General features: G+C 37.4%; 1 protein-coding gene across 12 annotated transcripts in view; it reads left to right on the forward strand.

Annotated features, from left to right (window-relative positions):
- cux1a (cut like homeobox 1a) overlaps positions 1–26129 on the forward strand; it is a 134810-nt gene that overhangs the window by 40216 nt on the left and 68465 nt on the right. For all 12 annotated transcript variants that reach the window (XM_039676623.2, XM_089126135.1, XM_089126140.1 and 9 more), the window contains one exon: positions 18892–18939. In XM_039676623.2, the coding sequence (XP_039532557.2) occupies positions 18892–18939 (48 nt within the window). The remainder of the gene's footprint in view (positions 1–18891; positions 18940–26129) is intronic.

Raw genomic sequence — 26129 nt, forward strand, 5'->3', positions numbered from 1 at the left:
CAAATTAGCATTAGAATGATTTCTGAAAGATCACGTTACCCTACAGAGTGGAGTAATGATGCTGAAAATTCAGCTTTGCAATGACATAATAAATTACATTTTAAAATATATTAAAGTAGAAAATAGTTATTTTAAATTGAAATAATATTTCTAAATATTACTGATTGTACTGTGTTTCGTCTTGGTTAGCTTAAAATACTTCTTTCGAGAACTTACAATCTTGCAGATCACAAATCTTTGAATGATAGTGTAGTGTCATAATGGACCTTGCATGTAGTTTTATTGGATTGTTTTTTGAACTTTTGTGTTGTATATATTTGAATGAGATAACATCCTGTATTTTTGGAAAAAAAAATGTTCGAAGTTCTTGTGTGTCCTGTCAGAAGGGATTTGCTTTTACATGGTATCCTTGAAGAGGGGCTGACCTACTAAAGGCTTGTGTGGGAGAGACGGGTCAGGGATATCTGTCTCTCTGCATAGCCTTCAGGTTCATGGTGGGGTTTTAGCATTAGTGCCTATGCATCTCCTCCTGACAGGATAGTAGGGAAAAAAAAGGAAAATATTAAAAATAAACTTCAGAGTTGTTGATGATTTCTTTCCTCACCCCTCCTCCTCCTTGGGTTTTCCTGTGAGGTTGAGAGCACTTGTTTAATGTACTGGTTCATTGTATTTGTGCCTGTAGGATTTGATCCATCTGCTCAGCCAAAGTGGGAATGAGACTGGAGTGGAACTGATGGGGCTTGACTGTGTGCCACTTCCTGTCTCTCTCAGCTGACTTGATTGGCTGTTCCTCAGAGCTTCCTGTCTGATAGTCACCACTGGACTTTGCAGAGTGTTATGCATTTGGATATTCTGACTACTGTGTCTATGTTATGAATCACGCTGCCCCACATTTAAAAACGAGACGATCGGTAGTTTTTGAAATTAAGGCGGATTCCTTCATAATCGTATAATATTTAGTCAGCGCTCATGTCCGTTCCAGTTTATCATCACCAGACTTTATTACCCACATGAAATATTCAAAAATGAGCCAATTTCTGTGATGTCATAAGGATTCATTTATTTTCCCATCAGAATGCATCACTGAGCATGTGTGAGTACCCTAACCTGACACTGAGCACTTTGGGTCTGTAGGAAGATGCACGACCAGAGCTGAATATAATTTTTCCACCTTGTTTAGAATCCCTTTGTGCTGAGATATCGCACTGGGTCATTAGAGCCGACAGGAACGGGACAAGGAATGGGAATAGGAGCCGGAATGGGAACCTCCCTCTGGAGTTCTGGGGGTTCGTCTGTCCCTGAGCTGCCTGGAGAAGAGTAATCTGTCTTCTCGGGGCGACCTAGCCGACAACAGATTGGTCACGTTAGCCGAGCCTTTTGCAACCCCCAGCGATCCTTTCAAAACCCTGCAATCTACTGTCCTGCGGTCAGAAATCAAGCCTTAAAGGGATAGTTCACCCAAAAATAATAAAACTTCTGTGATCATTTACACACCCTTATGTCACACACTTTATTTATGTGGAACACAAACGAAAGTATTTTAAACATCTGTTCTTGCCCATCATGTAATGGAAGTTATTGGGGTCCAAAACAACATTAAACCTCATTGACTTCATTATGTGGGGGAAAAAAAACTTTTTTTTACAGGCAAGCAGTAGATAGTAGAAGTAGACAATAATATAGTATTTTGATACCGCACTCTTATAATCTTTGCTTAAAGGGTTGGTTCACTTTGATATAAATTTTTGCTATGTTTTAGCTTACCTCAAGGGCATCCAATATGTAAGTGTCTTTGTTTCCACAGTATTTTCAATTTTGATATTTTTAGGTCAAACCGTACGTGTCTATCTGTCATATATGGTCACCACCTCAAAGAGCATGCACAGAGAAGTCCAAATTAAACATGATTTAATGACTCGTAAATGTAAGTACACATTGATGGCCTAAGACACGAAACGAGCGGTTTGTGTGTGAAAACGAACAGTATTTGTATCGTTTTTACCTCTTGTAACCCTAGCCACGTCCAAGTGATCTGAGAGTGTGGGCGCTTTGTGTGCCAAAAATTAATTTCAAAGTGAACTATCCCTTTAATTAACTTTAAAAAATCATTTTTATATTGCACAAGGGTGTGTAAAAGATTATAGAATTTAATTTTTTATGTGAACTATCAATTTATATCCTATAATGAATGGGAGGATCTTGAAACAAAGACTGGATGTATCAAGAATCGAAATTTCCATCCATTTTATCACACTAAGCAAGTTTTTAAATCCTTTTTTTCCTCCATCAGCTTTTTCTTAATATCATTTTTTTGAAAATACTACATTACAGTTGCCATCGTCGTATTTGCATTTAACTTTATCGAACAATTCTTACTCTTTGGTTAACTGTTTGTTTGGCCTGTTTATGAAAGAACCTTTATATATTGTTCACATGAGTGAATATTTATGTTCTTTGTGCTTAAATACAAAGAAAACATCTACTATTGTTTGTAGGGTGAAAAAGAATAGTTAGAGATTCTTAGAAAGCGAGTACTTAGACTGTCACATTATTGTTTAGTGCCAAAGAACACTTATACTCTTTGTTTGGGTATTTTACGCAACCTTATTCTGCCTAAACAACATATTATTGTGTCAGTGAATGTGTGTGTGTGTATGTTTGTTTGTGTGTTTTAGCCCACACACTCATCTTCATCTCCTTGGGTGGGCAGTGTATCGGCCTTGGGAGTGTGATCAGATTTCATGCTGCGCTCCATCATTCCCGAGCAAACGGCTGCGCTGTCATACACACTCGGATGCACGCCGAAACATGCACACTCAAACACACATGCTCTACACACTCGTAAAGACTCTCTTCGTGTGTAAAAGAACACAGACAGGCATGCACACATGCACAGACGCCATTAACCCTAGATCCATTTACCACTTTTCAACACTAGGCTTGCCTGTCCTGTGCTTTTCAGCGCCGCTGAACCTCCGGAAGGCCGTTCTCTGAAGGGCCCCAGTCTCAGTCACCTGGTCCCCAGTGTTAGATGTCCTAACAAGACCTACTTTTACTGATTAATGTACCTCTGAGGTCTCTGTCTGACTTGGGTTACCGATTCTTAAAGTAAATCCGCACACACACCTGCACAGCGTCCTTTTTAACAGCCCTTCATTTAGCAAAATGCTCTACTCAAGAGTTATCAGTTTTTTAGCTGACTAAAAGTTTTTGATTATTGACTTTTCTGAGGTAAATGTAACATTACGTGACATTGTTTACAAGCTGTTTTATTGACGTCTTTCAGTGCTTGAAACGCCGATTATGTGTTTACATGATAGTTTTTGGGAAGTCGCACTCTCTTTGAACATACCTTCCGATGTTCATTCATGTTTATTTTGTGCTATCTTTTTGCTTTTTGGTTTGTCCAAAAATCATAAATGTGGTCTTGTTAGATTCAGGGCGTCATGCTGAGTCAACTGATATCCAATTTTCCCAGAATCGGCCATTTTGGCTGTTGGCCATTTTGAATTATGTGCTAAAATGCTGTATTTTTTGATCGCATGAACGAATTGTTACGAAACTCGGTATGGGGGGTCAGTACGATGCCCTGAAAGAGCCTGAGAAGTTTCGAAACAAAGGGTTTGGGTTAGGTTAGGGTTAGGTTAGTTTTTCAAAATTTTTAAATGTCTATAACTCTGGCTGTGGTTGACTTATTTTCACGGGAGTCATCTCGTTGGGTTCCTGAATCCTTGCCGAGTCCAACGATACCAAACATGCTAGTCTTTGTCTTACGGTTTGTGTAGCGTTGTTATTTAGCGCTTAAAAAACATTTGGTGATATCTTCGAAACCGCTAGTCCGATTGAGCCTAAACCACCGTCAGAAGTTTGGTAGCATAGGTCGCTGGCTATACGCTAATGCCCAAATGCAAAAATATTGATAGGAAAATTTAGTAATATCAAATCAAAGTCACTCACGTGTCAGTCATTTTTTGTCGTGTTTTTTCATATTGATGTCTATAACGCCGAAGCTATTTTGGTGCGCTACAGCTAAAGCTGCTACAGCAATCTGGCACCAATACAGCATTTATTGTTTGAATTGGGTAATAAAATAGAAAATTGAGACCTTTTCATATCAAAAGTAAAAAACGACAAAGCGGTTCTTGCATGGGAGACATGATTCTTCAATTATTTCATCAAAATGAGAATACATTAAAATCAAGAAATCAACATGTTTAACCCAGCCCTAGTCCTTAAACTTTTAAGATCCTGGCATATTATCCTTTCCTATAGGCCCATTAAATCGTACACCCTATTTTAGTAGTTTGCTTAACATGGGATATTTTAAGCCAGGGCTAATCTTGACTAATGCAACAATCATTGCTGTCATCTCTATTTGGATGTGGCTGCCATATTTTTTACCAGTGCTGAGTGACAATGGCCAAAGCGTGCTCGGATGCATGTACGCGGCTGCCCCTTTCCTTCACCCACCCTGCTCTGTGCCCGTCACTCCATCTGCCACCTGCGGTTGGAGGTGCCAACGCTACAGACCATTAGCACAGAGCAGGTCTGTATTTATAGCGCTTAACAGGCATGACTCAACAGCATCACTGTTTGCTTTTAGCTGTAATGGAATCTGCGCTTTGCCGAACACAGAAAACCCATTATTGTGTATGATAATATTGTTTCTGTCGATGGGCGAACCGGGACTGAAATTTCCACTGGACCGCTTGCACCTGCAGAAACCTTGTTTATAGTGAGAGAGAAATGGGCAGGCGAAGGTGTAAGTTAGTGTTAGTGTGTGTGTTTTTTTTTTCTTCAGTGTGGAGCATTGACTGATGTCATGCCGGCCATGTGACTCTGCTGTTGGAGATGAGGTAATGGCTGTTGACGTTTACAGCTCCCCTTAATGAAAGACTGTGTAAAGTGTGATGGTTGTAACGGGACGTAAAACCAGCTAGTAAACCTCTAATGTCACGCAGGACTACATGACATAGACTCTCAGGTTTTTTAGCCTTTTTAGATGCTTTCCAGATGATTTTTTTTTTCTGAATCGCAGTTGTGTGTTTGATGCAGTTGTGTTTAAATGGCAGAACGTGTAATAATCCACAAACTAGACTATATTTCATATACTGTTTACCACTTCAGAGGACTTTGCGTTAGACTTTTTCTCATATATATATAAATATATATAAATATTTACGTTTATTTATATTATATATATATATATATATATATATATATATAAGTGTGAATATTTATATACTGTACATAAATTATATTTAAATATTTAAAGATTAATAAATAAAATGTATAATAATTTGAAATATATATACGTTTTTAAACATTTAATATACATATATATATATATATATATATATATGTATGTGTGTGTGTTATATATTTTTAATTTTATATTTATGATGATGATAATGATTATTATTATTAGTATTTATATTTATATATATATATATATACACATATATACAGTGTTGGGGAGTAGTTAACTACAAGTAGCGAAGCTACTAACTTAACTACATTTTTGAGTAGCTTGGCAGTAGCTCAGTTGCTTTTTAAACAGTGTAGCTTTTCCAGTAGCTAACTACTTTATGCAGCAAGTAGCGGTGTAGCTCAAGCAAAAGCTACATTGTGTTTGTCGAGCCTGCGCGAATAAGCGCGATGCAAGGATATTCTTCTTCTTGTTAGATTACAAACTCATTTTTTTTGCCATTACCGCCACCTGTTGTTTAATCACGCATCCGGCTAACGGTTCACTGACGTACAGAAGTGTGTTGACACACACATGATGATGGAGCAAGATGTGACAGCAGATTTGGAGGATGGAGAAACAACTAAAGTCAATTACCCATGGCCTTATTTGTCCAAGTTCAATCATTTTTTTTTGGAGAAAATGTTCTACATGCAATTATGTTGGATGTATATTTTTTTCTTGCAATGTTGTAGCCTATTTGTTACAATTTTGCACTTTTGACAAACATTCTGAGATATTTGGATGTTGTGTGTAATAAAACAATACTTTTTGAAATCATAATTTTATTGCATTGTTTTAAACACTAAATGTTTAAACATTTAGTATTTAAAACAATGCAATAAAATTATGATTTCAAAAAGTATTGTTGTCCCCTTCTGTCCTCAGACACTTATTCAGTTATTAATAATATACGTTGTTCAAAAAAGCAAAAGTAGTTTCAATGTAGCTAGCTACTTTTTGATAGTAACTTGTAGTGTAGCTAACTACTTTTCCAAAAGAGTAGCTTGACTGTAGTTTGTAGCTTGTCAAACTACAGTTTTAGAGTAGCTTACCCAACACTGCATATATATATATATATATATATATATATACAATTTTAAACAAGTTTTATAATGTATATTACCTACTACATTTATGAATACATATTTACTGAATTATAATTGTAATATTTAATATTATAACTATTTGTATTTTATAATTAATATTATATTATATTTACATGTTCACTCAATGTATATAATTATGTAAAAAATCTATTTAAAAAATGTGTGTGTATATTATATATGTGTGTGTGTGTATATATATATATATATATATATACACACACACTGTATATATAATCACTTATTTATGGTTATGTTTGTGTGTGTCTAATGATGTGTCTGCAAGTGTATGGCAATTGCTAGTGTGTGACTGCACTGGGCCTCCCCCTTGCCAGTGTCCTCTGTTTCCCATTCCAGCCCTGATGAGTCAGAGTCTGTGAATGCAGCCGAGCGTACAGCAGCACAGTGACGTTAATGTGTTTACGCTCTGTGTGCTCCCTCTGCTACAGTGGGGCGCACTGACCTCCACATACAGGCACAGTCTCAATTTTTCAAGCACACACAGTCTCCTCCTCAAAACAGACAGTTTCTCCTTTACAAGCACAGTCTGTACTTTATATACTAACATGGTCTCTTTTACAAGCTAGCACAGTCTATTCTTCAAACATACAGTTGTGTAAATTACAAGTCGGAATTGCACACCCTGCATCGCCCTCGAAACGGTTCTCATTCGCGCTTGAATATGTTTTATACTATAAATCTGGTGAAATATAATACTTAACATAAAACTTCATCATAGCTTCTTAATAGATTTTTGCTGCTTCTCGGACTACTAAAAGTATTATTTAAATAAATAAATAAATAAAATAAATACATTTTATTAAATAAATAAATTATTTAATAAAAGTAGTTATTTAAATTTCGTTTTTATGTATTTAAATCTACCCTACTTTGTCATTGATAAAAATATTATGAGACAGAATATTGCTTACGTTGAAAGACCTGTGTGTGTTTTATAACACTTTTGCAGTGTCCATTCTCTGAGCATATAAGCCCTGCTCGTGTGAGGCGTGACGCACCAAATACGACACCATGAAGTCGGTTGGATGAACGGTAATCACGCCACCGGCCGCGCGTCGTTCTCCCGCGGCCCTCACTCGTCCCGCTCGCCACAGGAAACATGATGAATGGCGACTGTAGAACGCAAAAGCCCAATCCCGGACATTTTGTGCGATCTCGAAACACTTTTTCGGGCAGACTCGTCACTTGTTGTTTAACTACTGCGCTCTGTTACTGGTAGGCGTGGCCTTCTAGGGCAGCGAAGCAAGTGCATTCTGGGAGTTGTTGTCTTTCATCCACATAAGCCAAAAACACATTTTCTGGCTTTTCTCAGTCTAGAAAGCTCCAAATTCACATTTCTTGTACATAAATGACCCATTTTAAATACACATTCATCTTTCCAGAGGTGAAGTATCCCTTAAATCGTACTAAGCCACATCACGATTCTATTAATCGTGCAGCCCTACTCTAATTTACAAGCTAATAAAGTCTATTTTCTTTAAACAGTCTTTTAACAAGCTAAAAAAACTCTTTCCTTTTCAAACAGTCTCGCATTATCAGACAACACAGTCTATCGTCTTCAAAGATCGCTTCTCTTTTACAAGTGGACACAGACTCTCCTCTCCACACAGACATGTTTCTTCCTTTTATATACAGAATATTCTTTCCAGCATGTGCGTTTCTCTTTTCCACAGACACAATCCCACAATCCCTTCCAGACACAGTCGCTCCCGTTCCTCCCGTCCACAGATTACATTGTCGTTCTCTCCACACAGAGCCCCGTTTTCTCTCCCCCGGTCTGAATGTCTGTTGAGAACAGACTTCAGTTTCACTTTATTCAGCAGTGGAGGGAGGGAAGGAGGGGGACTTTGCACAGTTGTGGTCCCTCCTGTGAACAGCCATGGCTGTCAGTGAAACATTAAACTGATTTGTGGGTTGTGTGATTCTCCTGAGGGAGGTGGGCTGGCAGTCTTCCTGCAATTCTGTCCCTCAATCTCAATACTGATCTTGAATCAGTACGGCCTGAAAACCTATCCACTAAATTGATGTTTTATATTAAACTGCGAGTGTAGTTCACGCTCGGCGTCCAGACACTGTGAAACAGATGTCTTCTCAGCTGTAACAAATTGTTGTGTGTGTATATATTTATAGTCTTGGCGTATGATGGACCTCGTTCCATTTTTTTCCTGAATGATCCTGGCGTGTGTCGTTGAATGTGCATTAAGCGTGTTCTGAGGGTTTGCTCTACTGTTTTGCAGGGCACGTCACCCCGCTTTTTGTTGCCCGATACGGTTAAACCTAGCAGATTCTTGCCCATTCGCCCTCTGTTTATGTCCATTTCTCTTTTATATGTCCTCTGAAATGTCTTTGTGTTTTCCGAGAGACACTTGCATCAGCCTCCTCCCACCACATGTTTTATTTGAGGTAATTTTCAGAGCCTGAGACCCCCTCCACCCTCTGACAGAATTACAAGGCAGAAATAATCGTGCAACATAAAACACTATTTAAAGTTTTCACAAGGTTCAGGCGAGCGGAGGGGGGCTGTTTCCATGGAATATGCTTTTAAGAGGAATGCTGACAATTATGCACCCTGAGTGGAAAAAAGCCTGAGACGCATATCTGGTTGGCACTTTTTTTTTTCTTTTTGACATCCCATTCCCACGTTTCGTCTGTAACGTTTGGTCCCGCAGACCCACCGACCTAGTGTCCGAATCACTCCTTGTGCCTTTGTAGTGTACTTTTTGAGATGTTGGCCATTTTGTAGTGCTGAAAAGTAAACAGCACACTCTAAACAATGCTGGGTTGTTTGAACCCAAATTTGGGTCAAATTTGGACAAACCCAAATGTTGGGTTAAAAATGTCATTTCAAATTTTAACCCAACTTCGACTTTCACTTTCAAATGTACATTTTTTAATTGCATTTTTAACCCAGCATTTGGGTTTGTCCATATTTTAGCCAAATTTGGGTTCAAACAACCCAGCATTGTAATGTATAGTAATTTAATGTAAATACTACTATTAAAAAAGTATTAATTATAATTGAAACAATATATTAAAAAAGTACAATGAAAAAATAATGATTGCAGATCAGCTACACTAAATAACAAAATGCCTTATGGGTAGAAAAGACTGAACTATTATATAATGTATATTATGCATATACTGAACTAATAGTATATTATGCATTATCGAAAAAATCCTGGGCTGTTTCAACCCAAATTTGGGTAAAATATGGACAAACCCAAATGTTGGGTTAAAAATGCCATTTCAAATTTTTTTAACCCAACTTCAACTTTCACTTTGAACTGTACATTTTTTAATTGCATTTTTAACTCAACATTTGGGTTTGTCCATATTTGACCCAAATTTGGGTTTAAACAGCCCAGCATTTTTTTAGATAATGCATAATATACTATTAGTTCAGTATATGCATAATATAGATTATATAATAGTTCAGTATTTTCTACCCATAAGACATTTTGTTATTTAGTGTAGCTGATCTGCAATCATTATTTTTTCATGGTACTTTTTTAATATATTGTTTCAATTATAATTAATACTTTTTTGATAGTAGTGTTTACATTAAATTACTATACTATATAATTACTATACTATATTGTTTGAACCCAAATTTGGGTAAAATATGGAAAAACCCAAATGCTGGGTTAAAAATGCAATAAAAAAAATTATAGTTGAAAGTGGAAGTCGAAGTTGGGTAAAAATTTGAAATGCCATTTTTAACCCAACATTTGGGTTTGTCCACATTTTACCCAAATTTGGCTTCAAACAACCCAGCATTGTATAATTAGTGTATAATTGAATTATATTTCTTATTTTATTATACTTGCTCTCAATGGTGTTTTGACATGGACTGTCACTGTACACTGTGGAAATTAATAATGACGTGTAGGGAATGTTAATAATTGTTACTGATGTCTTCATTAATGCTTCAGGGTTAAATCGACACTCATTATTTGTCAAACACTATATTGGGAATAGTGAATTAGTGAGTGATTTCAAATGCAGGACAAACGAATGAATAGTCACTGTTAATGAATGACCACATGCTTCACTTCAAGCTGTGTCCACATTGCAAACTGACCTTTTTGACACAAGCGAGGTCGATGTAAAGATGAACCGAAAAAATGCAAACAAACAGCATCATGTGGACAAGGGGGTAGGCAAGATGTCCACTCATTCGCTGTGAGACGGTTTCATCACCAGATAGAGGCTGCCCTGCATTCCTCTGAGGCAGAAGGCCATGTCTTTCTCCCTTTTTTTCACCATCCCCCCTTTTCCTCTTTCATTTCCCTTCTTTCATCCCTCTCTCCCTCTGATCTGCATGGCCGCATCTCAGGTTTTTCTCCTGAAGCAATCTCTATAAATAGACCTTCAATAGCTGCTGCCTAACAAACCTGCTCATCAGAACTAATTGCTAAAGAAAAGTTCTTTTTTCCCCAGCTTTCTTTGCATTAACTCTTTCCTCCTCTACGACGGCCTGCGCTACCATGTGTCGAATGGAGAAGGCTTTCTAGGACACTCTGTGAAAATATTCTTCGATGTTTGAGATGAAAAGGGCCCTTTTTAATTATTATGAAATGATTTATCGCATTTTAACAGAATTTATGAAAAATATGAAAGTTTGTTTTATAAAATTATCTTATGAATATTATAGAATATTTTAATATCTATAATATGTATTAAATTCAGTATTATCGTTAAACTATTTAAAAAAGTTCAAATATACTTTTGAAAATATAAAAAAATAAGTAACCTGGTTGCCTTAATTTTAAACTCATTGAAATGGAAAAATTGAGCTAATGCAAAGAAGGAGATTGATTTAATCATCAGAAACCTAAAATATTATGTTATCTGAACTACATAAATGATCTAAGTTGACTTGACAAAAGAAAAAATGTTGTGACTACAAATGATGAAAATTATTTTTTACAGTGTACTCAAATAATATAATTCACTAAAACTTAATTTTTTTAACTGAGAAAAAAAAACTAAAAGTAAGAAAAATGACAACAAAATGTATTAAAATGAAAACTTGAAATATAAGCACTATAATAGTATATCAATATTAATAAAATGACACTATATTTTATTATATTTCAGCCTTTGGAGATTAGGTATTTGTGATTTGGTGTGTATTATTAAAGAGGGGAGGGGGGGGGGGGGGGGTTGTGATTGATAGCCTCCATCAAGAGAGTGTGTGTGTCTGAGGGGCCGACCGGTCCTAGATCACAGCGTCTTTGTTTGGGGGTCTGTCTGACAGTTCCGTGACCTCATTACCAGACCAGCGTCTGGGGGCATTCATCTCGTGGGGGCCCCCAAACCCGATCCATTCTAGATTTTCTCTCTATTTCTCATTTTATCCTACTGTAACCACTCTTTTTTATATGGTTATGCTGCACACAATCCCTTCTCGTGTTTATGTGTGGTTAAGAGAGCATGTAAGTTTTAAGGTGGAGCTGAAATTGGTCCGAATGCAATGGCGGATCTGTTCTACGTCTGCTTTAATTGACTGTGACCTTAAGGGTGTGGGAGCACGGAATAGGGGACACTGACACGCCCACACGCAGACATGCGTGCACAGCTGTGCACACAGACACACACACACACACACAAGCTTGGGTGCAATAGGTAAGCACTCATGCCCTAAATTTGCATACACTATATAGTCTTGTTAATGTAAGAATAACTATCACTAATGCTCATATTTAAAGGTTGTTCAAATCCCTAAATATTACTTTATAACTTTAAGTTTAGACTTAAGGTGCCTTTCTTGCCTTAATGACTTAAAGGAGTAGTTCATTTAAAAAAAAACAAAAAACTTTTGCTGATAATTTACTCACCCCCATGTCATCTAAGATGTCCATGTCTTTCTTTCTTCAGTTGAAAAGAAATTAAGGTTTTTGATGAAAACATTCCAGCATTTTTCTCCATATAATGGACTTCAATGGGAACCAAACGGTTCAAGGTCCAAAAGACACTTTCAGTGCAAACTGTTCAAAGGGCTTTGAACGATTGCAGATGATGAATAAGGGTCTTATCAAGCGAAACGACCGCTCATTTACAAAAACAAAACAAAACAAAGTTTAAGTTTTATAAGCTCAAATGCTCGCCTTGCTCTGTTTTGTGCTGTCCATTCGTGACTCTCCTTTTGGAACTCGTTTATCAAAATGAACAAATCTTTTTTGTGTCATTTGGTTCATTCAACGAACAAAATGAACGAGTTGACTCAGGAAAAGATTTGTTCATTTTGATGAACGATTTCGAACAGGAGAGTCACGAACGCGCATCAAAGAATATAAGCTTCTGGCGTCAAGTTTCTAGTTATTTTACCTGTACAAAATGAGTCTGTTACGTTGCTTTATATTGCGGACTTGTATTTATGATATCTCATTATTTAAATGTATTATCATAATCATAAACACACTGGTTTGGAGCACAGATGGTTGTACTGTCTATTAACTGGCTAATGAATTAGACGCCTCAACCCAATGTTTATTTATAGAGCACTTTTAAAAAATCGAGAGTTTACCAAAGTGCTGTACAAGCAAGAAGACAAAAGAAACTAACATAACAAAAAATAAGAGCATTAACAAATCATATAGACTTGCATTAGAGGAAGTCTATTGGAAATTTCTTTTTTTGTTTTTACATGAAGAACCTGGAAAATATCTGATTCTTGCACAGAAGCTGACGACGCACTTTGGTATCAGCCACCTTCAGTAAAATGCCACAGTTCTTTTTCCTGAAGAATGTTTGGAAATGTGTGTGTGTGTGTGTGTGTTCCTCTGTAATGGAGGCACAGCAGCCTTTCTCTTATCAGTGTAACTCTCCTTTCATCCATCATGGCTGCTCTCTGCTGTCTATGCATGCATGAGTGTGTGTGTGTGTGTGTGCTTTTGAATAACGAGTAGAGTGATGCTCTTGGACTTTGTTGAATGGAGATTCTACATCCAGAAGGCAGCAAAAGACAAGAGAAGACATCCAGTGGACAGGCAATACCATGTGCTTTCCTGTTTCCACCATTTCCAGCGCTGGATTTAGTGAGATTTACGATTCACAGAACAGGCCGGTAGCCATTTTCCAGGAGAATCCAAAATATAAAACTGGATTCACTGAGCTGAACATCATTTCATTATTTCATTACAGTTGTATATAATCTTACACTACTGAAAGTGCTGGATTTAACAGAATTCTGAGCGCCTGTAAGTGATGAGTTTTTCTAAGTATTTTGGATAGTCATGTTTTCTGCACTCAAAGTAGAGAGTTCTCTGTTTTATTTAAGGCATAAAAGCAACATAAATGTGTGCCAGAATAGATTTTGATCTGTCTATGTATAAAAAGAATAAATACAGGATTTAGGAAAATGATGGGTGTCCATCATTTTGTTAAATCCTCCTTGTGTATACTCTCTCGGTCAATCAGATACGATTAAACCGATCTGTTGATCACCGTACCTACCAAGCTTAGATGGTATTACGGCAGACACCAGAAGCTTAAAACAGGCCTGGCCTGGTTCCACTCAGGCAATGCCACCGCAGATGCCAGCGTGCCAGAACCAGTTGGCATGTGATGCTCTATATAATGGAGCGAGTGGGAGGAGGGAGAGGCTCACGTTGATGGTAAATAATTCACCGGGCTGGCACATGCAGCTGTGTAATCTGCCAAACCAGTGGGTTTAAAGATGCATCGTGCTAGAGGAGGGGATCTGGATTTGGGGACACTGCAGAACGTGTTTCTGCCGGTTGATTGAGTACGGCGCCACTCACGAGCCCCTCAACGGATGTGATCATTTGCTCAAAACTCTTTTGCTTTCCAGTGGTTCATTTTTTTAGATATGATATTAATAATTCTATCAATAGCTGATGTACAATGCTGATCAAGGGATGGAAATTAACCAGGACTTTGAGCAGAAATGTGTTTATTTACTTTGCCAGATATCTATAATTGAGTCGAGTGTTAAATATAACACTAGTAGGAAGGGGCTTATGATTCAAATATTTTTAATTAATATTTTAAAAATTTCGTCTTAATTTAATTTGATCACAATATAGGTCATACAAGCAAATCCAATTTAATTATAGTAGGATTTATGTATCAATATTTGCTCGAATCACTAATTATTCCAAATGCATGCATGCATGATATCATCATGATATCATATTTTTTAGATATGTTATTAATAATACTATCAATAGCTGATATACAATGCTGATCAAGGGACGGAAATTAACCAGGACTTTGAGCAGAAATGTGTTTATTTACTTTGCCAAAAAAAATGTATTTAAAATTTTAAAAAAATTTTGTCTTAATTTAATTTGATCGCAATATAGGTCATACAAGCAAGTCCAATTTAATTATAGTAGTATTTACTGTATGTATCAATATTTGCTCAAATCACTAATTATTCCAAATGCATGCATGCATGATATCATCTGATATATATATATATATATATATATATTTTAGATATGTTATTAATAATACTATCAATAGCCTATGTACAATGCTGATCAAGGGACGGAAATTAACCAGGACTTTGAGCAGAAATGTGTTTATTTACTTTGCCAAAAAAAAAAAAATTAAATTTTTAAAAAAAATTTCGTCTTAATTTAATTTGATCACAATATAGGTCATACAAGCAAATCCAATTTAATTATAGTAGGATTTATGCATCAATATTTGCTCGAATCGCTAATTATTCCAAATGCATGCATGCATGATATCATCATGATATCATATTTTTTAGATATGTTATTAATAATGCTATCAATAGCTGATATACAATGCTGATCAAGGGACGGAAATTAACCAGGACTTTGAGCAGAAATGTGTTTATTTACTTTGCCAAAAAAAAAGTTTTTTTTTAAATTTAAAAAAAAATTCGTCTTAATTTAATTTGATCACAATATAGGTCATACAAGCAAATCCAATTTAATTATAGTAGTATTTACTGTATGTATCAATATTTGCTCGAATCACTAATTATTCCAAATGCATGCATGCATGATATCATCTGATGCCGATAATCGGATAATATTTCTATAATTAATTTCTCTCTTCAGTCGTCCATGAGGTGCAGTTTGCAGTCTGCATGGGTTTTGCTCGTTCCGTCACGTCATGTTTTGACCTCACGTCGCAGTAGTCCGACAGATTGTGTTTCCGTCTTCAGGCCCCTCTGGATTCAACAACGACTTGCACATGCTCGAACTTGGCTCGGTTCCTGGAGATTTACTTTCATTGCAAGCTTTTTATCCATTCGCTAACAATGTAAATGTATTTTTATGCACTGCACTCTTTGCGAAGAAACGCTGGCAGATTGCATATGCAGAGAAAGATGGGAGTACGAGAATACCGCTCGAGGCGGGCAGGGGAACTCTCTTTTGGCCAGGCCCCGAGTATTATGTTGAAACCAGATGTTGAGAGATGTTTCCTCCTGGTCACGTGGGCCCCTCTGGTGCGGCACTTACATAAATGTCATCTGTACAGTAGCCAGTGCGGGCGGGAGAGCGGGAACGGAGGCCCAGCTGCTCGCTCTGGGAAGATGAAGAGTGCAGTGGGGTCAAAGCTACCCTCCACCACTTCTGTCGGCTCTCTGCCAGCGCTCGTTCTCTCCATACATGAGTGAGACGTGCAGACGTCAGCCAGTTGAGGGAATCTTGCTTTGTCATTGTTACCTGCTCATCACCATCCACCTTGCTGACATGTTGTGTGTGTGTGTATACACTAGCAGTCACAATGTTTTTTCACTGACAGATAATGATTTACTATCGGCACTAGATCACTGGTTTGTAGCACAGACCTTTAGACCTGTAGATTTACCTATAGCGGCTAATGAATTGAAAGTATCACACGTTCACAAAAAATAGCTTATTTCTATAATGCAAGGTGGATAGACAGATGTTGGGCAAGAAATGGGCAAACTAGTCCTATAGACTTGCATAAGAGAGGCATACGTACTTGGGGTGTAACAATATATCGTGCCACGATATATCGCAATACAAAAATGCAACAATACGTATCGTGGATAGTTCCCCAAAATAAAAATGACAAAAGTTTTCGTGTCAGTACTACATTAAACTGCTATATATAATGTTGATTATAATGTATAATAATGCAGTAGGGGAATATTTCTGGGTCCTGATAATGCCAAATGTCAATCTCTCAAGTGTCCAACATTATTTTAAATATATCGAAATATATTAAATGTTTCTAGTCAGAAGAATATTAGTCTAAAATAATTCTGTATTTTCAGCTTCAGAATCATGAATATTGTTGTCCTTGGGTTACAAGCACCAAGTCCAAGCCTATTCATTTATACCCACAAGTTAGCATTTTAATCAACAGTACATTTTTTTGTTAAACTTTTACCATATCTCATGGAGTATCGCAATAATATCGTATCGTGAGTTCAGTGTCGTGATATGTATCGAATCGTGACAAAAGGGTATCGCTACACCCCTAATAAATACCACTGAGGACACCCTAGCTATACCTCGGTAACCACCCTTAAAGTCCTAGCAACACCCTGGCAACCACTAAGAGCAGCTTGTTTTAGCAAGTTTTGCACTGAGAAAAGTTGAGTGGTGCTTTCATATTTTCTTTAGAAATATTACATATTTATTCTATTGTTTTCTTTTGTTTACCTCCTGTTGCGAAAGTTGAGCATGGTTTTAGCACCGGACCTCTCATAGGTACCTTTTTTTTTGCTTTTACATGGAGAACATAGAAAATATCTGACTGTACAGATTCTAGCAGTCAAAATGTTTATTTTTTTTCAGTGAAAGGTAATGATTTACTATCGATACTAGTTCAATACTGTACCGAAACCAAAATTTTGGTACTGAGGATATCTTAAGAGCAGGCTGGCTGATAGGCAATGCAATACCAACAATTATTGGTATCATTTTAGCAGTTCACAAAACATTACAGTAAATGGTGTGTTCCCAACTTTGTAAAAATGCTAATTTGCGTAATATTTACTAATTTATCGATTCAAATGAGAGATAAATTACCCATTTATACAATAACGCACACATACAAAGTATAATTACCAAAAAATGTTTTACTATCTTATATTTAGTTTTTTAAAGTAGCTACCTTTTCGTTTTGCTTTTTTACCTTGTGGTCTGATGCATATAGATCATGCAAAAGTATTTTCTCTTAAATTATTAAAATATTTAATAATTTTATTTGTAAATCTGAAACACTGATCATTACTCAACTCTTACACCACAGAAAAAGACATAAAGAAAGTTGGAGTGGCCGCCGGGCTAAGGAGGAGGATTTTTTTTGCTACTTTTACTGTAAAATACAATTGTGTGTTGCCCATTATATTAAATGTATCTGCCATGGTGACTCCTACACTGCTAATGAAACGCGAGCAGCTTCGGTAATGATGTGTATATCTTTATGCCGCAGTGGCGTAATGGCCTGCGTCCTGGCGATTACAGCACTCAGGGCGCCGTTTTATTCGGCCCCAGCGCTCAGTAATGTGTTTGTGCGTGGTAGGCATTCCTATACTGACTTTTAATGTGAGGGCTTTTTGTCCGGCCGGGAGATTTATTCACAGCCGTGTGTAATGTCATTTCATGTTGAAACACCCACCCTATGTTCAAATGAAAGAGGCATTGATGTTCATCTTAATCTGATATACTTTAATACCACGGCATCAAAATTACTCGACTGTAAGGGCCTGTAAGAGGAGGGAGGTGCGCTGCCATGCAAAACTTGAAACAAAGACACGGTTTGTTTTCCAGAAGCAGATTTTTTTTTTATTTCTCTTTATGATTCTTCTTCTTTTTTTTTTTTTAATGAAAATTTCATATCCCTCAGAAACATGAGCCGAAAAGCAACTCATTCATCTGTAACTTTATGACAGGATGATATAGTAATAGACTGCAGTTGTAAATCTCTCTTTTGAACTAATTATGTAATTTATTCGCATCGACTGCACGGCTGTAGCGCACGTATGCATGCATGTGGCGCTACACTTTGCTTTTTGTTCTCGCTGTTTTTGCATGAGCAGTTTTTTGCAGCAGAGAGGACTGAGTCATGGAGAACTCATGCAAGGGAAAAATGAGGGCATATCAGGAGAGACAGAGAGCGAGTACAGATGCATACATATATATACTCCTTAAAGCAAATACTTTGCCCATAGTCAGGAGCAGGACAAGGTGATACTCTTTTGTGTGAGAGAGCATTTGTGCATGTGCATACACTTGGGCACGCACTTGCTGTGTGTTTTTCCCCCCTCTTTTGAAGAGAACAAACCCAGCCCTCGGACATTTAATAAATTAAATCCAATTGAATACATTTTGTGTATTTTTTTCCCCCTCCATCTACGATCAGATGCGTGGCATTGTCTGCTCTCAATATCCTGAGTTCCACAAATGCTACATTGAAAACAAAAATGGAGAATTTGATAGACAATGTCTTATCTATTAATTTCAAACACTGTTCAGAATCTTATAAAATAGTTCTTATAGATCTAATGTCTGTTTTTTTTTTCTATTGCAGGATTTGCGTAAACAGATAGCTCCTTTGCTGAAAGGCTTCCAAGCAGAGGTGAGTTGTCTTCCTAAACTTTTTTACTCATATTTATTATCATAAACTCTTAAAGATGATGTGTGTGTGTTTTCTTTTTATTTAGAAATGCTTACTCTTATCCCCAAAACAGCTCTAAGCCAGCCATTTGTGTTGTTTCTCTGTAAAAAGTGTAAATTGTGGGTCTGTGCGTTGGTATGAAAACATTCGTCTGTTTGTTTGAGCCCCTCAACCTGCCCAACAACAGTGGGATGGGTTCAACCAATGGTGTGAGTTTGAGGGTGGCACTATTTGTTTGACCAGCCAATTGCAGATGGGGCGAGTGCTCAGGGAAACAGTCGAAAACAGTCATGTTTTTGCAGTTTGGTGATGGTAGTGGTGCAAAAAATAGATTTGAGCTTTAAAAATAATGGTTCAAATTGTGTGAATTGTGTATATTTATAATTTTGAGAAGCTTTTTATTGTCTAGTTTGTTTTTAGATTTTTTTGGGGGGCTTTCTTACTGTGCGTTCACACCAGACACGAATATTGCGTCAAATTTGTGCCTACGGCATCTAGTTATACGCTTCAACACTTTGCGCGTCAAGAGCGAAATTGACGCATGTAAAAGCAGTTTGAAGCGAAATTTACATGCGTCATGCGTGTCGGAATCGAAACCCGTTGACGGCCATCTTTTTTATGTCGACCAATCATTCATCGAGAGAGTCACCGGCCGCTCTGTATTTGCTTCCGGCGTGGGTATCATCGTCGCCGTCTTTGTGTCCACCGGACCCTTCGGAGGCGAACCGTTTGGCGAGTTTCACAATTTTGATGGCGGCCGCTGTCAGCGGTACTTCCGTCTGTCCCGCGCCTTCAGTTTGATGACCTGTTGTCCCGCATCGGATCAGCCTCGCCCTCATCCACCTAATCTGTTTTTTAGATTTGTTTTGATGATAAATAGAGCCAGCCTCCAAAAGTTATTCATTATTTTTTTTCTCTCTCACGTCCAGACACGAACTTATGCACATGTATGTTGGTTGTCTTTACACTATAATAATATTTCATATAATCTAGATATGGAATAAATATCATCCAATACTAAATGTCTCATATGATAACATGTCTCGTATATTGAAATAAAGTTTTAAGTGATAAAATATTTGCTTTGTTGTGCATTAGAACCACACCAGGCATTTAGTCATATTACAAAATAATTTATTGAAGCATCTATATACTTACTATAGCAGCTAGTTGGCTCCTGATTGGTAAATGCGGCGCGAATTGACGACAAAGTTCCGATTTTTCAGCTCAGGCGGCAGACGAGAATTTGCGCCAAATGCGTGAATGCACAAATAGCACTAACTAAATCATTTGTGCGTAACGCGCCAGACGCTCAATTCACGCAAACAAGGCGTATTCGCGTCTACCGTGCCACGCTCTACACCTCATTCGCGCCACAGAAATTTTTTACACGCGTAACGCGTCTTTGCATTGACTTAGCATTGAAATCACTCGCGCCTGGTGTGAACGCACCCCCTAAATCCAATGTGTGGATCTGAACCTGCATTATAAAATCACTAACTTGCCTCAAACTTAATAAGTAAATTACGTAATTCCTGAAACAATCTAAAGACACATATGTAACTGGTGAATACTGTATGGTGGAATACTGGAAATATATCAAATTATATAGAGCAGGGTTTTCAATCTTGCTCCGGGAGAGCCGGTGTCCAGTTCAGATTTTTAGCTTCAACACACTTGCTTGAAAGTTTGAGCCTAAAGACCTTTATAAATGGGGTCAGGTGTGTGTAATATGGTTGGAGGTAAACTCAGATCACAGATCACAGATACTCTTATATTCACAGATATAGGTATTATTGGAATGATTTTATTTGATGTTATTTGACTATTTTATTTTATTCAAAGTATTCTTTGAATATGATATTAGCATGTTTGCAAAATCCATTGTAATCTTCGTGAGGTAACCTTCCCTTTGTGTGAAATTCCTGATCATCTAGTTTCAGTTGTTTTATCAATGCAGTGTGACAGCTAGCAGTCAAAGAGCACTATTGTTAAACTACAGTCTCCTCATGGCTTAACACAGCAAATATGACAAATATGTGTATATCATGCTCACAGCTCACACCAATTAATCCTTGTAAGGAACGAGAGGGAAAAGACCTGTTGGCTTAACTTGTCACAGACCTGGTGGAAGAAGGTCTGATTATAGTCTTGTCGGGCTAAAAAGCCCACCTGATTTCACAACAGTGCTTATTATGTGACAGTTTGCTTTTCTTGTTCTTGTTATTTGAGGCCCGCTTGTGTTGTACAAAGCCTCCATATTTTGTCAGCATCTAATCAGATCAGACAGTTTTGATACGTTCTCGCTGTTTGCTCTCCCGCTCTTTTATTTCCGTCCGTCGGATGAGAGCGAAATCCTAATGATGTTTTCGCTCCATGGTGTCAGGTAAGTCTATTTGTTCAGGGCCGAGCCAGAATGATGGTCTCCTGAGTTTCACATCTCAGAGAGCATCTTTTTTTTTTTTGTGGTTAAATGAGATTTTCTTTTGGACGCTCTGGTAATTAGTAACAATATTATGTAAGACAATGACTCTATTCTTGTTTTTTACTTTTCTAAATATATTCAAAAATATTTTAATTGAATCAGTGGTTCTCAACTGGTGGGTCACATATCTTACCAACAACAATCTCTCTTTTTATCTTTCTCTCTCTCTCTCTCTGTGTGTATGTAGATAGATGGATGCATGGATTTAACAGATATTACAGATCAATTTTCTGTTGTGCAAAAAATATAAAAAGAAATATAAAAAAAATATATCAAAAATATATTTTATAAGTTATTGGTGGCCTTTAGACTACGACTTTTTTTTTTGCTGTGAATTGTCGGCAAAAATTCACAAAAGCGTTTAGAATTTTACAAGCACACCAATATTGCAATAGTAAAGTTTGCATTATATTAATAATTCTTTATAAAGGACGTGAAATAAGTTCAGCATTTCTTCTCAGGGAATGAAATTACTATATGTTCCATAAGTAATGTACATTACCATTCAAAATGACAGCAGGCAGATTATATTCAAATGCCCATTGGAGCACAGACTTAAAATATAATAATAATAATAATATAAGGATTTTTAAGGACCTTCTTAAAACATTCTTTACTTTATACTATATAATTAAGGCCTGTTTTTGTCTAATACAGGCTGTTTTTTTGCTAAAACAGTTACACCTAATGTTCCTTGATAATTCAGTCAATTATTTGTACTGTTGCGTGAGTTTGATTAGGTTGAATAACCCGCTGCGCTGAATAACTCGCTGTAAGGGTTTCTCAATCTCTTAGTTACCAGCAACTCAAGTGTGAGAGCTTTGAAGTGTTTCCTGCTCTTCTATGCTAATGATGGTAAATTATCTGAAAAGGTATTCATAAAATAGCTGTGCTTTTAAAAAGTAGGCCTTTCACATGATTATATTTGAGTTTTGTAAAGTATTTAACTGCAGGTTCAGAATAACTCTTGGCTCTGTTTATGTTGTACAGGCTCAGCTCCAGAGGGGTCTGGCCCACCCTCTTTAATAGAGTATGCAGTAATCGTCATATTACCATGATGCTGAATAATATTTACATGGCAACCCAAGTTACAAGTCGATATTTGTTTTATTGACTTTTTGCTCAATATTCTAATAGCGTGTGTCCAAAAATAAACGACCATGTCCAAAAATATGATTGTACTTCTTGTAGCACGTATTAGCTGGACTGATTTTATCATCTGATTTTTATCAGTTACTGACTTTGTCGATTCCAGACCAGAAGTTTTTTTTGCCTGTTTTTCCAGGCTGTTTTCATTTTTTCCAAACAACCCATCATTGGCACTCTAATGTCGGAAAAAGTGCGACTTTGACGTCCCAATTCCTCTATTTCCCTCAATAATTTTCTGCTCCTTTTTCACTATCCTGTCTAACGAAGTGGCAAAAAAGTCCAAAAATAATAAAAGAGAAGGAAAGTGAGAAGTATGTGTCAATTTTCCCTTTCCTTTTGACCTCAAAAGCACTTCCACTATCCGTTAAATGATATTTCTGTATATATGTAATGCAGCGTTTGACTGCCTTCAGCAGCACCTTACTTTAAGAGGCTGTCGAGGGGCTCGAAGCACAATGAGACACGGCCGTATGTAACTTTGATGAAGTGAGGGCTGTGAGTAGTGGCTCCCCGTTCTCCTCTCATGAGCCAGTACCTCTGGCTAACTGCTCCATTATAGCTCATTGTGGTTTCGGAGCTGTGTTTTCGAGGACTAGCCTGTCATTAACTGAGGTAGTCGCCCCACTTCAAATCTCTGCTTGGTTAAATATAAATCCCCATCCCACCACTCTAACAGCGAAATCGTTTTAAACCGCCTATTATTTTTCATCGAGACGTATTTACTTATCGACAGTGCCTGACCTCAACAAAAAAAAAAGCCTGACTGCTCTGACCAGAAATGGGATTTTTTTTGGGCATTTTTTTCAGGCGTCAGCTATTTGACGATAATTGGCGGGAGGGATGGGTTTGCTCGTGTTTTGTTTTGTTTTGTCTTGTCAGTCTGACCGGCCATTAAATCTTAAAATAGACAAAGAGACTTCAATTTTACAGCACCAATTTAGAAAAAAAAAGATAGAGCACATATATAATTCATAATGGCAGACAGACCATTGAATACAGACGTTTGCAATGGGTGAATGATTTTTTCTGTTTAATTTCTATCTTCCGTTTTCCTGTAACGGTGGGTTTGTTAAAATAGCACGTTTGAGTCAGACCGACGCAGATCTCTTGGGTCAGCGCAGAGTCCTTACCACATGTCATTTTTTTTCGTTCGAGAGAGCGAGAGCCTCCTCTTTTCCTGTCAGGAAATGAGAGTACAATAGGGAGCTGTACATAGCACGCGGCTGGGGCCCTGTTTGGGGTTGCACACGCATGTGTGTGTATGTGTAAATTATAGACTTGGGGGAGGGGGGGGGGTCCCTCTAATAATTGTGAAGAATTTTTTTTGTTTTTACTCATTTATAGCCATTAGCCACAAGCCATATGTTACAGATGTTCAAGAAGACTTGCTGTATTGTAGCTTCCAGCCTCAATTTTTAATTATTTATTCTTTTTTTGAGAGGGTATTTGAGGTGATCCTTGTTCACTTGGTGCCCTAGGCGAGATAAGACATGACCAAAGGAGAGCACATTTTAAGTGGTATAGCTATATATATACTCTTTTGGGATTCTGTCTCACTTGATACCCTAGACAAAGATAAGTCATGTCCAAAGAAAACAAAAAATACTTTTTAAGTGGTATAGCAAGTCATATAGCAACAATTACAATTGTTTTATTTTACATTTACGTTTACATTTATTCATTTAGCTGACGCCTTTATCCAAAACGACTTACAATTGCTCAATATATGTCAGAGGTCGCATGCCTATAGAGCAACTAGAGTCCTTCTCAGGGACACATTGGTGTCTCACAGTGGATTCGAACCCTGGTCTCTCACACCAAAGGCATGTGTCTTATCCACTGCACCATCACCACCCGCCATTTTATTTGAATTATTTTACTGTGCGTTTGATATTACATTGACTGTTTTAACACGCATTCACACTTCTTTAATTCAGATTTAATTAGTTTAATTCACGACTCATGTTATGTGGAAACTGCTGAAATAGTTTGGACTTGAGTGTATGTGCAGTTCAATGTTATTTTTGCCTTTATAAGTGCAAGAAAAAAGCCCCCGTTTAGCTTATCTCAGGATAATAAATAATTGTCATTACTAAGTGGAAAATTCAACATTCTGAAAGAAAGAGCGCAAGACGGAGAGAGGGAGAGAGTAAGTTGACCCGCGAGCAAATATCTCTGTGAAAACAGCTAATCACTCTGGCAGCCTTTCACCGAGTGCCATGGAAGTTCTACAAATTTGGAAGTCAGTATTGATTTGACGTAATTGTGCACTAATTTTAGCGGGCCGGAGTCTGCAGATGCTGAACATGGCCAAGTGCTGAGGAGAGAGAGGAGGTTAGCAGTTGGCAGCTCACATAAATGAGTTCAGGTCCAGTGGTGGATGAATGTGAATTGTCTAGCCACGTCCTTTTGGATGCATTTTCTTTTGACACTTTTAGTCTTGGTGCTCTCATATATGGATGTAGGTTCAAATCTAGAAAGTCCACACTGCATTTACTTGTAATAAGTAAGTCAGAGTTAGATCTATGTTGCATGTGCCTTGGTGACACAGGTTCAAGTCTGCAATGTGCACCATTCCTTTCTCTCACAAATAATTTCCTGTCACACTCAGTCTAATACAAGAGGCAAAAACAGAACTTGAGGGTCAAATATGTTTGAAGGCTGGTCTTCTGTTTTGAGGGCGATGCAGGTCAGTAGAACTGATGGAGTTTTCTGCCTCCACTATCGGCCGTGCCAAGTCTGTGCTCCCTCACAGAAACTAGAGCTATTTACAACCGTTTCAAGCCCTGTTCCGGCTGGACCGTAAGGGAATAACGCTGTTTAAACTGGCATGCTTTTGATGCCATTAGATAGACTGTGTGTTGTTTGGTTCAAAGGGTCGGAACTGACTGTGTTTGTGTGTGTTTGGTGTAAAATGGAGAGACTGTCATACTTTTTACTCCAGTGAATGTTTCTCAGGGTTGGTTATTTCTGTATAGAGACACACCTTAAGAGAGGTATAAACTACCATTCAAAAGTTTGGGGTCAGTAATTTGAATGTTTTTAAAGAGGTCTCTTATGCTCACCATGGTGTTTATTTGATCAAAAATACAATAAAAACTGTAATACTGTAAAATATTATTACAATTAAAGGAGTAGTTCACTTTTTCTGATAGTTTACTCACCCCCATGTCATCCAAGATGTCCATATCTTTCTTTCTTCAGTCGAAAAGAAATTAAGGTTTTTGATGAAAACATTCCAGGATTTTCTCCATATAATGGACTTCATTGGGAACCAAATGGTTCAAGGTCTAAATGAGAGTTTCAGTGCAGCTTTAAACGACACCAGACGATGAATAAGGGTCTTATTTAGCGAAACGATTGGCCATTTAAAAAATAAATAAAAAAGTTTACGTTTTATAAGCTCAAATGGTCGCCTTGCTCTGTTCTGTGATGCGCGTCGGTGACTCTCCTGTTCGAACTCGCTCATCAAAATGAACAAATCTTTTTTCGAGTCATGACTCAAAGGTTCTTAGAT

The sequence above is a fragment of the Pimephales promelas genome, chromosome 23 (genome assembly GCF_988280905.1).
Source record: "Pimephales promelas chromosome 23, fPimPro1.hap1.1, whole genome shotgun sequence".
Lineage (NCBI taxonomy): Eukaryota > Metazoa > Chordata > Actinopteri > Cypriniformes > Leuciscidae > Pimephales > Pimephales promelas.